Source organism: Varanus komodoensis, unplaced genomic scaffold (genome assembly GCF_004798865.1).
Source record: "Varanus komodoensis strain SLA01 unplaced genomic scaffold, ASM479886v1 scaffold7_1, whole genome shotgun sequence".
Lineage (NCBI taxonomy): Eukaryota > Metazoa > Chordata > Lepidosauria > Squamata > Varanidae > Varanus > Varanus komodoensis.
Genome location: NW_025336479.1, coordinates 6482188 through 6496624, shown reverse-complemented (window position 1 = coordinate 6496624; position 14437 = coordinate 6482188). Strand labels below are relative to the sequence as shown.

The 14437-nt window shown below is 39.0% G+C and overlaps 2 protein-coding genes across 7 annotated transcripts in view; one reads left to right on the top strand and one right to left on the bottom strand.

Annotated features, from left to right (window-relative positions):
- The window catches only part of TBCD (tubulin folding cofactor D), a 165535-nt gene that overhangs the window by 72991 nt on the left and 78107 nt on the right, over nucleotides 1–14437 (bottom strand). For all 4 annotated transcript variants that reach the window (XR_006416959.1, XM_044453694.1, XM_044453693.1 and 1 more), the window contains 2 exons: nucleotides 13298–13454; nucleotides 3373–3430 (listed from right to left, as the gene is read on the bottom strand). Coding sequence is in view for 3 of the 4 variants with exons in the window: in XM_044453694.1 (XP_044309629.1) it covers nucleotides 3373–3430; nucleotides 13298–13454 (215 nt within the window). In the remaining variant the exon portion in view is untranslated. The remainder of the gene's footprint in view (nucleotides 1–3372; nucleotides 3431–13297; nucleotides 13455–14437) is intronic.
- ZNF750 (zinc finger protein 750) overlaps nucleotides 1–14437 on the top strand; it is a 58332-nt gene that overhangs the window by 18549 nt on the left and 25346 nt on the right. For 2 of the 3 annotated variants that reach the window (XM_044453698.1, XM_044453697.1), the window contains exon 2: nucleotides 7955–12027. The gene's annotated coding sequence lies outside the window, so the exon portion shown is untranslated. The remainder of the gene's footprint in view (nucleotides 1–7954; nucleotides 12028–14437) is intronic. The other variant, XM_044453699.1, reaches the window with a different exon arrangement.

Below are 14437 nucleotides of genomic sequence, written 5' to 3'. Positions count from 1 at the left end.
CAATCTTTTGTTATGTCATGGGAAAATGCTACGTTCATTTAGAGAAATCTAAATAATAGCAGTCCTTTAAAGTTACTGATTCTTGATTTAACTTTTTCATATTATTAAAAGGAAGAGATATTTTATTTATTAAATAGTAACATGTTTATCACATGACAGCATATGGACATCACAATGTGCTCTTACTTTAAATACATCTGGAAAGTGCAGCTCCTAAGATCTTTAGAAAACTCTAGCTCTTGTAGTTGTGAACATTAACAACATAGATTGCCTGGGGGTATGCCTCACTGAACTCCAGGAGTCTTACTTCTAAGTAGATCTGCCTAGGATTGTGTTGTAAGTCTCAACCATAAGAAACAGGTGCTTCACACAGTAAAATTATTCCCAAGAATTTGCATGCAATTAGTAGATCTAGTGATCCAAGTTCTGCTTGGCACAGATTTAGGAATATATTTTCCTTATAGCAACCCTGCTATGCTGTTAAGCAGCCTGCCGCCAAAATTCAGGATAACTTCAATCTCATTTTTCAGAGCAAGGTGAGGTAGCCCAATACATTTGGCATTTATAAATAAGGTCACCTGATAACATACAGACATCAAGAGGCTACAAAAGTAAGGGTCTACACACACACACAAACACACACACACACACTTTCACATACATACAAGCAAGTGGTTAACATATATGTGCATAAGTGGTATAAGGAAGAGAGAGAGGAAAAGTCTTCTTTTGCACCCCCCCCTTCCACTCATGTTCACACATGCATGCATCTCCCCCATGCATCACATATATAAAAGCAGAGAACTGACAGAGGGGATGAGATGGGGGGAGACATTCCCATTGTCCTCCTTCAGCCTCCTCACAAACATAAAGGTAATTTCCTCTACCCAGTCTTTATTCCTTCATTAAAATACTTCTCCTTTCCAACTCCTGCTTCCCAACCCCTTGTCAATCATCATTCTGTATGAGTTGTAAGAACATCAATAAGAAAAGGAAGGAGTGGTTTGGTTGGCAGAAACACTGAGCAGGAAGCAAGTAGTAACCGCTTCTGTGAGGCCAAGCAAGACCTCTTTGGCCCATACATGGCTTTATAGGCACCCACTAATGGAATGGCAATGAAGGAGAAGCTATTTGCTTGTACAGTCCAGTGGTGTAAAATGTGTGGCTTCTTAAACAAAAATTATAAGTAAACTATTCAAGACTTATGGAAGAGTGGCATATCAATTAGCTGGATCTGGGAAACCTGCAATGAGCTACCAATACAGTAGACAAGTCATTGACACAACAGAGCAACCCACAGTAGGTAACTAGCCACAGTGGGATGTTGTGTCATGCCAACCAGGGCCATTTCCCAAAAAGCCACCCTGACAACCTACAACTTGTTGAACACATGGTAAGTTGTTATGTCCTCTGGATGAGTGACCCCATCATGGATTCTGGGAAGTAGTGAGAAAGCCACTACTTTGTTGCAAGAGCAACAAAACCCACTTTCTGCTCTGAGCTTGCCAGTCACTGCCAGTGACAGCTACTCCAAAGCACTCTCCCCCACTCTAATCATGATCTGTTTTACAGGCCCAACTTTTTCCCATAAAGAAATCATAGTTCAGAATCTCTAAACTGAAGGACAATGACAGCCCTTCAAAGTGCCCAAGCAGCACTTCATAGTAAATGTTATTTATTTATTTACATTGGATTTCTAACCTGCCCTATTAGCCACATACTGGTTTACTACCCATTTTTACTGATTTTTTTGCATGAGAAATGTATGCAAATGTTTACATTATTAAAAAAAAATTGTTAGTGGTTTGAATCTGTATAAGTGCACAACTCCAACTACAGAAGATATGAAGCCTTGCCTACTAAATGTTTTGACAAGTGCCAACTATCAACACAGGAACCATCCTTGGATATTGACAATGCCAATATTCAAATACATCACACTGCTTTCTCTTGACATCTGCCAAACAGTTGGCTGTCCAGCATAAGCAAAGCCACAAGAAGTTCTTTGCCTCTGAAAGGGGTGGTAACTACATCAATCCCTTTGTAGTGAGATCCACTAGCTTGGACTTGAAAGTTCTCAGGGTTCTCCATCATTTCAACGTTTTCCCAAGTATCTAGGTTCTCAGGAAGTATAAAAGTGCAACTCATTCCCTTTATGGAAGCAGTTACTTTTAACAACTGTCAAAGGTGAGGTTTATTTTAAAGCAGAGTTTTGATGGGGTAAACAGTGGTTTTTGAGAGGGAAATATGCAGCCATGAAAATATGTGAGGAAAAGTCATGGTGGCTGAAAGAGGGGTTGCAATAAGAGCAAAGATAGGAGACAAGATGGGTTGTGCTATAAGATCTCTGAGATGCGTATGGGAAACCCAAGGGTGAAGGAGGGAGAAAACTCATTGTCAGCTCAATTATCCGTCAGGCACACTACGGAATTTTGCACAAACAACCCACAGTGCATAGCTTATTCACATGGTGGGCTGTCATGTCTTATGAATGAAATCACTCTTTCAATCTCAGTTGTGCTCTGAATATTAGAATAATGCAGGGCTGTTGCCAATACAAACAAAACAGCATACACTCTGCATGTGTAAAAATGCTATCTGGAATATAATTGCTATTTTCTCTGTAAATATTTAAAGCCATGCATTTTAAGAAAATGCATACAAAGCATTTAGCAATAATACCAATTTTCCACAGATGTCCTCCTAAGTAGTTGGTGTCTTCAAGATCATACACTTCTTTGTTTCAAAGATTCATAAAATTAGGCATGAAAGGCAGACTATATACAGTGTTAGCCTGGAGCTATTACAACACAATTACAACACTTCCCATCCTGGAAGAATCAGCAGAGTTAGAACACCAACTATTGTCATTATTTCAAATAAGATTTTTCCTCAAGTTACAAGAGATAGCCCCAAGAAGTGGGAAATCCTATGCCTGATCCAGTATTTTACATGTATCCGTGTGATAGTCACAACCAAAGGAAAGAGAACAGAGAAAAGCAATTTGACAAAAATGTGGTACCTATATAGGACAGATGTGGGTGGCTAATTTCCATGATGGAAATATATTCAATATGATCCAGAACATTTCCATCGTTTAGTTAAATATTCTTTATCTGCAGAAGATTTGCACAAGCATCACATGAGATAAGCTAAAACTGACAAGCAGAAAAGAGGATACACTACCCTTTGATACAACAGGAATTCAGATGAAAACTTTTGACAATTTGAGATTACTAACTTTATTTCTATACTGCCCAATTGCCAAATTCCTACTGCATTGCTCTGCCCAGGAGGACCATATGGCTGAGATATACTGATATCATACAAAGACCAGAAACTTCTTTAAAAACTTTTTAGATAATAACTCACCGAGGCAGCTCTTCGGCAATTGATATCACGGTCAAATACAGCAGCTATAACCAGGGCACTAAAGAGAGAAAAAAGCAAAATTAAAGAACTAATTATGAGTATAGGGCAGCATCCAATCCTACCCATCTGCATGCAGTGTCCACTACCACTTCTATTCTGCATGCAGCCAGTCCTTCCAATTCTGCTGCTCCTTTATGCAGGAACTATCAACCTTCCTCCAGGAAACTAGAGGAAGTTTTCACTTATTTCAGAATATCCTTGAAAGCACTAAAACACTGTTGTGCAAGTGGTGGCAGCCACTTAGATAGCACAATCAGCAGGACTAACCAGATATGACAACTCACTGTGACACTGCCTAAATGACAGAATGTGAAGATACTTTTGAATAATCTGTTGCTGCTATAATTCCTTCAGAGTTGCCAGCAATCTTATCTTGTAGACTGTGAATGTCTTTTCTATAACCTATCACAAATTTTGACTGCAAACATGAACCTCTGTATGCAGTTTAAGGCATGTTACACACAAAAAACCATCATTCATTATTTTAATGTCAGGTGAACAGATCTATTTCATGTACACAGCCTGGACTATTAATTTGCGAAGTGCTATGTTCTGTATTGTGCTATTATGTTTTTTAAATGATTGTATAAATGAACATGATCTTACTTGATTGTGATAGGTACAATTACCCACCCTTTTATTCAGTGCATGGAGAGTGGAATGGTTATAGATGACATGTCTGAAGGCAAACTTTCTGAGAGCTCATTGTTTGGCCAAGTTCTCTACTACGATGTCCCATCCCTCACTGTGCCCACACAATACTGGTTGAGGGTGGAACAGGTCTGACACAATGAACCAAAGTTTCCAGTCTCTCTTTGGTGCATCATAAAAGGAGGTGCCAATCTACCAGGGAGTCAGTTTATAGTTTGCTATTAGCATCAACCCATTCCAGCAGCTGTTGAACCTCACTATAAACTGATGATGGCTAACAGTTAATAGAACCAACAAGGAATTCTACCACGCATCCAACCTGGTTTTTGCCTTACAACAGAGTTGCTGTGAAATCGCTAACCAACAGTTTACTTGCTGCTCTGTTATTTCACTACCAGCACTTGCACACTAGGCAGATAACTATAACTGGGAACAAGCAATGGCTTTTTAAAAACACCAATCCATAATACTGGCTTACAGTAATAAACAACTGAGCAAAACATTGTGATGGACAGATTGGCAAGTGCACCAATCTATGGTTACAGCACCCAGTTAAAGCATCTCTACCTAGGAACATTTATTATGGGAGTTTACATGATACTCCACCAGAATTTCCCAATGCAAAGAAACAGCCAAAGTGGGATTCTTTCACAAGCTGAAATGAAACATGTTTTGACATATCTGGACTTAATTGCACCTGATTTCTAACAGGTACAACAAAGAATGGCTCACTCATTCAAGTGTCAATGAGACATCTTTCTGTAATATTCTGAAGCATATTAAATGTTTTGTCGTGACATTCTATTTACCTTGAATAACTTTTAAGAGGCAAAAAGCTATACTGAAACCTTTACAAGGGGAGTTTACAATGAATGCTGCATATGAATATGTATCATATTACTGAAAATCATCTTATAAACAAATATGCCATTTTCACAGCTATAACAAGATAAAACTGAAAAAGAGAAGGAAGTGCTTGAACAATATCATATCTTGCTGTTTAAACATCTTCTTTAATGAAGGGGCTGAATCAAAGATGCTGAGATTAGCAAAAGGAACACAGCAGTTAAAAACTGGGTTTGTGCTATGAAAATAAACTCTGGGGTGTTCGAAGTGGATAAAAGGTTACTCTTCCAAGAAAAAGCTTGTATAGAGTCCATAAAGTACACTGTCGTACTGATTCAGATGACTAAGTAAATATTAGATCAATTATATCAAGTTGCATATTGTTTCACTAATAGAAGTGATACCTTTTAGGAGTTCAGGGAAAAGCTGGCTTTTAGAAAAGATCTTTATATTAATTTTTTTTCTGCTACAGTAGTAATTACTCCCATTTTATTCAAAACAGCTGCATCTGTTTTACAGTATATTCCATTAATTTGATTATTCTGGTTTGCAGCAGTTTATCTATTCTTTTAGTGATTTGTTTATAATTTTAATGATTCATTTTGAGCTGCTTTGAATTAATTAAAGAGAGATACAAGATTTTAAAACAAATAAATGTAAATATATTAATAAAGTGCCACAATGTTCTTCCCTACTATAAATCTAAATCCTGGTTTATTATATAAAATATACTCTCTCTCCTGTGACCCCTTAAAGCTTCCTTGGCCGGATAGGGTTAACATTACAGTGACTGGCAGTTGGGCTACCAAGCTTCATCGATGATTGGACTGCCTTGCATCAACCACAATATTGTTCCACTCTCATAGGAATGAGAAAAAACATACATTTATAATGAAGACAACAAAGGGCAAATAGAGCTAAGGGACAGATTCTGTACATGTTTTCCTAGAGGACTACATTAGAGTCTGGGATGGGATTTGCATATGAGGTTTAAATAGGAACACAAAGCAATAAATATTATTTAGCAATGTAAGACTGTGGAGGAGGTTGTGGAAATATGGAAAAGCAAAAACTGTTCTGAAAGTCTACTCTTCAGTCTGGCTAAAGCACTGAAGGGAACATTACTACTGGACACTGGGAATACCCTGCAATGGGAAGCATTCTGGAGGGCATTAATTCACTGAGTTGCCAAAAGCTGGAGACAACTTGACAGCACATAACAACACACCCACCACATTTACAATCACTGTCAGTATAACATCATTTTTGGAAATGAAGCCTTGCAAGGAAAATGATTGCCTACATTAGAAATCACTCATATTACACTGCACAAAGTGAAAGCATCACTGTCCTTATTTGATCTCCAAGAAGGGCATAGACATACAAAGAAAAGGGAAAGCAGTCAGAATTATTGCCATTATCTATTTGCTAGTTAAATGAACAATTTGGAAGAGAAAAGCAGAGATATGAGTAAGCACAGATACATAAAAGGCCTCAATGGCCTATTTTCAAGAACTCTCATTTATGCTACAAAAGCCAGACAAGCAGCTGTAGAAAAGGGAGTTATCAAGTGCAAATGTTACCCAATATGTAGCAGACAGAAAATGCTCTTCAGAATGAACTAGTCAGGCAACAAACTATTCTTCATGTAGAAATATTTCTCAGTATTTCATCAGAGCACAAGATGTAGCTCTGAGCAATATTCATATTTCCTGATTCTGCAGGCTAATCTTGCCCTAGAGCCAGGTGGCTCCATTTACATGAGAGCCACACCTCTCTGTTGTTCTCACCACTCAGTACTCCAGGGAAGACAGAATAACCTGTACTCCCACACTGCCTTCTATCTCCTCTGACTTGAAAGAAATAGTACTATTCTGAAGCACAGGCAAAAGAACAGACTAATCATAACTTTTGACATCTGTTCTGTTTCTCAGCAATACCAAAACAATACAATTGTACAGCAATTCAGTTTCAGATGATACCTTGCGCTTCTTTTGGATTTTAGGAAATTCATCTTATAACAGATCATGAATGAAATACCAGCTTTCTGGTGATGAACTTTTCAATAATCTGTCAAAAAATTATACTATTTTGCACACAATTGCTTAGTGAACGAAACTGAGTGCACTTGCCTTCATTTTAGGGCATCATTTAGGAAGAGAGGCAAAATGGAATTATCTGTGACATGCATTCCAATTTGCTCTCTCCCAGTGTAGCCCTGTTGAAGTTCCTTTCATGGCACCAATTCTGGTATCTGGCACTGTGGGATCCATTAAGTTAGTTCACCCTCAACATGTTTTGGAATTCAATGGAATCCGGAATCACCCCAAGGCTGGAGTCAAGATGCAGGCAATCTTTCTGGTCCATGACAATTTGAGAAGCTACTCCTGCACCATCACAACTTGGCTGCCATGGGAAGGACAAACATCTGAGTACAAGGCAGAGATGAAATCAGGGAGCCAGAGACCCAACACACTAAGCAGTAGCAGTAACAGAAGCCTATTTTAACAACCCAGGCTGCTACTAGGACTTCATTAAGAAAGGTATCCAGGGACATGGTGAGTGTTCTACTTTAATCACACTATGAAATGGAAGACATAACAGGCTGTTGACATCAGGGATATACATACAAGCAAAACGCAAACTTGTCAAATTTCTCCAAATTATATACCAGAACTTACTCTGTTTCATTTCTGCATAGGGTTATTTTTTCCTCATGAACATTTGTATGTATTTTTATATGTATTTTTGTATGTATAGTGTACTTTTGTATGTATTTTTCAACTGTATTGCACATCTTCCCATTGATTAAAGTGAGATTGTGCTATTTTTTCATGTGAATTTTTCAAATATATGCATAATGCCAAACCCTTTTCAGGGAAGGAGTTCTGCAAATCACATTGCCAGTTCAGAAGTATATGAATTTCCACTAATGTTTGCATTTAAGTCTGTTCAGTCCAGGAGCTGTAAACTGGGTAAATCCTAATCAAAGGTTAAAAGAAATGTACTTTTATTATACCCCTAGGTGACCAGATCATCCCTTCCATTGCTGCAGTGTACAAGTGCTCCCTGGATTTCTGATGAGTTCTGAGTAATGAAACAGGTTGGACTACAACTATGACACAGGTGGAGTATGCCTCATTCTAAAGCCAACCAGACATGCCTAAGAGGGCATAATTAGTGTGCACTGCCTGGGTTGAAAAAAAGAAAAAACCCTTCCTTGCATACTTGTATTGCACCTTCAAGTTCATAGAAACATAGGAAACTGCCATTAGAAAGCTATCAGAGGAAATGAGATTATTGGTTCATGTATTGTCAACACTGACTGGAAATGGCTATCCAGCTTTTCAGGCATTCTTTCCCACACCTAAGATACTGAACCCAAAACTTTCTGTATGCAAAGCAAGCACTCTGTAACCGAGCTATATAGCCACTTCCCAGCAGAGTTTTCCCAAGTTTGTTGCAGTATGTGTTTGTGTGATCTTCACTATTAAATCCTGTGTTGCAGCTATGTGAATTTTATGAAGGACAGATTTATTGACTTCACTGATTTTTATAACAGTATCTAATGAATCCAGCCAATGCATTTTTTGGTCCAACTGTATAGGATCTGCTTCAACTTTCCTGGCTTAATTATATGGATAGGACATTACAACTTGTTCTCTTGATTCATGCCATCATTTCTTACTGAAAAGAGTTGGGAGGGGCTGGTTAGGTGTATCAAGGGAATGGTGTCTGCAGACTTGAAGGAGTAGGTGGTGGTACATTCACTCTTGAAAAAGGTCTCCCTTGATCCAGGGATTTATGGCTTCTACTACTACCTACTCATAATGGGTTAGGATCCCAGACCTGCAGACAATCAAATATGGGATCAGAAATAATGCTATTGCAAACAATATAATGAGAAAGTCAAACAGTTACACACTTTAGAATACACACAGATGACTCACTGCCTGAGGCAAAAGTACCATTCTCAACCAGATATTAGAGCAAATATCTATAGCCTTACTAAAGACCCATGATAGCAAAGCTCAGAGTGTAAGAAATGAGCAGGATGATTCCAGAAGCCAACCATTTCAGGTAGTCAAAGGTCAAACTGAAAGAAATGACATCAAAATAGCAATACAACTCAACATAAAGTAATCCAGACAAAAAGTCCAACTTCAAATAAAAGCTGAAGGGACCTGAGCTACTGGCTGACTGAGCAAGAAAGAGACCTTGCACTCGTTCAAACATTTCAATAAAAATAAAGACTCAGTGCATGGCTTCTGGGAAAAAGGCAAACTCCATGTTAGGCATAATTAGTAAAGGAAAATAAAACTGTCCATATTCATACTGCCCTTATACATATGTGTGACCACACTTAGAAAAATGTGTATAGTTCTAGTCACCATACCTATGGTAGGATACTGTCGAGCTGGAAAAAGTTTAAAGACAGGAAACTAAAATGATCAAGCAGTTGAAACAACTCCCCATGAGGAAAAGTTACAACAGATGATTTAACTTAGAAAAAAGACAAGAGAAATGATAGAGGTGTACAGAATGATTGTGGACCAGGAAACATCTTTACCCTTTCCTATAAAACTAGAAGCTGAAATCATTCCATGAAGCTGATTGGTGGAAGATTCAGGTCAGATAAAACAATGTGTTTCTTCATACAATGGATAAAGTATGAAATTAATTTACATGGGAAATGGACAAATTTATGAAGGAAAAGGCTATCAAGGGCTACCTGTCCCGATGGCCACACACTACCCCCAGTACCAGAGGCAATATGCTTATGTGCACCAGTTGCTGGGGGAAATGGGCAGAAGAGTGCTGATGCACTTATATCTTGTTTGTGCACAGCTGGCGGGCTATTTTTTATGTTCTTACCAAGGTTCAAGGGAAAGATCTGAACTAATACACATACTCAACACAGAGGTCAGTACCAACTGTACGCACAACTCTGGGACATCTGGGTCATGTAAGTCCAAGCTTAACTAGTTTAAGAGATCAGACTGCATTCAACAGCTACATGCAGAGAACTTGAGGTCCTAAGCTCCCAACTTTCTTTTCTCTACTCTGCATGGGTCCAGGCACAAAAAATCCAAGATTAAGGACTGACGCTAGCCTTGATGGGTCTGGGGATCCACTTCACAAAAAGCATATGATCTGAAGTTCGTAAGACTACACAGTGTATTTGAAGTATCATAACCCTTACTGTAGTTCATAATAATAAAGTCCAGGAGATTAACATCCCACTTGTCACAGACCTTGTGAACAGTACTCCCATCAATATAACAGGCGGTGGATCCAAATAAAAAGATGAAAAATTAGATATTCCTAGTGACATTTCCAGGGTTAAACAGTTGACTTTTAAGCAAGAAGTAGCCACAACAGCCTTCACCAAACCACCAACAGACAGGAGTTTCAGCCTATCATGGGGCCTCTTTTCTAGCCTAGAAGTTTCCCTTGAGCTTGAATAACACTTCTTCAAGCTAGTCTCTCCTTCTGCTGGTCTCCCATGGAAACTGCCAGTTCTCATGTTTGTGAAGGCAAAAACTGCAGCTGGGCAGAGGAGTGAGCTAACTTCTACTTATTTTCACCTGAGAAAGCTGACAGAGCCTCTCATATTCCTTGCAGTTTTCAAGGCCATGACACCCAGTTCTGTTTCTCTGTGACAGGGTTTCTCTACACTGGACAATCTGTTCTAGAGTTTGCCATCCCTCAAAGGGGATGGGTAAGTAGTTTGGGGGGTATGCCTGGGTTCATCATGGTCATTAGAAACCCATGTGCCTTCTCTGGCAAGGAGTGCCTAATATGAGCTTTAATTGGCGTCTTAACTAGATACCAGTGTGGTACAGCAATTAAGAGTAGCAGCAATTAAGGGCTGGGACTCAGGCAACTTGGGTTCTAGTCTTCACTCAGTCATGGAACTCACTGGGTAACTGGGCCAGTCACACACTCTCAGCCCAGCCTTGCTCACTGTGATGTTTTTGTGAGGATAAGAATGAAAATAGGAGGGGAATTATGTAAGCTGCCTTGAGTTCCTTGAAAGGAAAAAGGCAGGATATAAATATAATGAATAAACAAACTACACCTTTGCTTGGACAGGAAAAGCTTCACCATTTTAGTCCATCTACTGGTAATTTTTCATTTAGATTACTGTAATTTGCTTTATACGTTCTTGCTTACAAGGGGTAAGCAGGTCCATGAAGGACAGGACATTTCGAAGGGCATTGATTCATATGGTTGCCATAAGACAGAGATGACTTGATAGCCCCTAACAGCCACCACCACACCACCACCACCTTTGTGCTTGACCCAGAAGCTGCAAAAACTGCAGAATGCAGCTGCAAATGCTGCATACAATGCCTGGTTGAGCACATATATATCTAGTGTTGAGCTACTGCACTAGCTACCTACTCATTGTGAAGAGAAGTCTTGCTTTGTCGTATAAAGCCCCGAATAACCCGAAACCAGTTACCTGGCAGATCACATTCTTCAATACAGTGTTGTGCAATCAGTAAGACCATCAGAGAGGAGTCCTAGAGGGTTATACTGTGACCTACAGGTTCCTATCTGGCAGAAACTCAGAAGCTGGTCTTCTCCATGTTCATGCCCACCTTATGGAATGCTAAATGTGGCTTGTCACCTGCTAAGAACACAAATTTTGCCAAAGCCTTCCCTGAATGAGTATGCCATTCACTTATTCTGCTTATGAATTATTGTGCTTTGAGCTCGGCTTCCATATATATTAAACATTAAAACTGATTAGTATTTACATTTGTTATAATGCATTTTAATTTCTTTCTATAAACTGCTTAGAGATACCTCTTGATATGGTAAACAGTACATAAATTGCTTAAATAAAGTTGCAACGTAGTCACAGATACACACTGTGTCTCAAGCTAATCAAGACTATTTTGAAATTAAACATCGCCTGAAATCAGTTAGTTGAAATTAAAATAAAATCAATAAAATTATGGACTTCAAGAGTTTTGCCCCCAAATACTGAATTCTTCATTTTTAAATTTTTTTGCAGCTAATGCGATGACTGTTCTCAGACAGAAACATACACGCAGACCTAAAGCTAAGCCTATTTGAAAAGAAGAGGTATGTGATTACTGTTATTGGCTGTAAACCAAGATGTGCTAATACAGTCGAAACTGTGTGTCATACTGTAAAGGTTCCTGATTCTCAGCAAAAAGATTTACTACTTAGCTCCCACACTAAGTTAGCAGTCCCTTTTTTCCCTCAGGAACTGAAAACAAGGAAGCATTTTCATCTACTGCCAAGTTAAGTTCCATAAGCAGACAAGTTCTATGGATAAATTTCAGGCTTCCAACAATACTTGTAATATTTGGCTTAAAAAAAACAAAGTGGACAAAATTCCTTTAGTACATATTCCTTACTGTAAAACCTGTGAACGTTTTTCAGATAAGATTGTTTGGGATGATGCTCTCTCTAAATATTAAAGTGAAGCAGATATGTCAAATGAAGTTGAAGTGTATCACTGAAGGCCCTTAGGAACTATTCTAAGATGACTATAGATGACTCTGTGTTCTCAATCTCAAGGTAACCCCAATATGTTCAAAATGACTCCCATGTTATTCTAACAGTTTTTAGTAAGGCCTACTGCACAACTTCTGCAACAAGAAGTTACCAGTCCATCTACATCAGGGGTGGATAACATATGTCCTGCAGACTATATGCAGTTACCTATTCTCACTGCTGCCCATTCTCTGTCCTGCTGATGGATGCATGGACGGATCGAAGGAAGGGTGTAAGGAAGGAAGGGACAGACGGAAGAGAAAAAGGCAATCTGCCACTGAATTTTGGGGGCAAACCATAATGGAGATTGCAAATATATAAATTTATATTGGAAAAAAAGCCAATCTGTTGTTATTGCAACCTCTGTTATGTTTTAGTCCAAAAATTCATCAGCAGACTGCCAAATTTTTGCCTTTGCTATACTGCTAAATTTTTGCAGCATGGCATTAAGAGTACAATCTCTGAGGATGTCTCCAGATGACACACCCTTCATCTAGATGCAGGTGAGAGTATCTGAAACAGTGAACTACCCTTTTCTAAAGGATAGCTTGATTTTCCCCGCTGTGTGAAGAACACTATTGATGTTTCTTGAAGAAAACAGAGGACCAATAATCATTTTGGCAACTCTGCTCAGGTCAGAAATACAACAATAACAGGTTTCACAAATGAGAAGTGTTCACCAAACAGTTTTGAAGCAAGCAAGAAGGAGATTGTTTTTGTTTTGTGTTAATCATCTTCCATTTTTAAGCCCCATTAAAATGCTGTTGTATTACATTATTCACTTTGTGAAATCAGTCCCAGATAAATAAAAGGCGTCATGTTAGAAACTTACCTTGCAATTTCATTAACAAATGGCCTCAGTTCTAAGGGGTCATAAGCACGAGCAAAAGCCCAACATACATAGCAAGCAGAATCCCGTACATTAGAGCCAACACTGCAGGCTCCGCGTTTCTCATCATAGGTCAGTCCTTTTAAAATTACAGGAACAACTGTGGAAAAAAGGAAATAAATAGGGACTGAATAAAAATACATGATGTAAAACAGACAAATGTTTCATAGCAATGAGATACGTTTCACTAGATTTGTCCCCTCTACCACAACTGTGTATCAGACCGGTAATAAAGTAGCATTGTTATTAAGCGTTCATTACACAGCAAACTTGAAGCGTCATTTATTATTTTTGTGAGGCTGGAGAAGCTTCTGAATGAAATCTTTCAGTTACACTAATACACTGCCAAAACTTACCAACTGCACAAGTTTTTCTAGAAGACCTCCCCTTGGCATCTTCCAGTCAGCTAATATAAATACACTGCTTACTGAACTGTATGCAACTTAATCAACTGTTTTAACCTACAGAAACAACAGCCTGGAGGGAAAAGGGAAGCCATGTGACACTCATATTTTATTTTATTTATTTATTTTATTTATTTAGGAGACTTCTATGCCACCCCATTCGCCGAAGCCTCGGGGCGGCTCAGAACCATAAATAAACTTCAATAGAATAATATAAATTAACAATATAAATTAAGTCGCCCTGGCCAAAGAATAAAATGAATAAATACTATTAACAATTAAAATAACATTTGAATAAAAAGGTCTTCGCCTGGCGCCAAAAAACAAATAACGACGGCGCCAGGCAGACCTCTCTGGGGAACGCATTCCATAGATTGGGCGCCACCGCAGAGAAAGCCCTCCTCCGAGTACTCACCCTCCTAATTTCTTTCACAGAGGGTTCCCGGAGAAGGACCTCTCCCACAGATCTCAAGGGGCGGCTGGGCATATATGGATGTAAGCGCTCCTTCAGGTAACCAGGACCCAAGCTGTTTAGGGCTTTATAGGTCATCACCAACACCTTGAATTGGGCCCGGACTTCAATGGGAAGCCAGTGAAGCTCACGTAGGACTGGAGTCATGTGAACATAACGCCCAGTCCCCGTCAGCAGCCTGGCAGCTCTATTTTGAACCAACTGAAG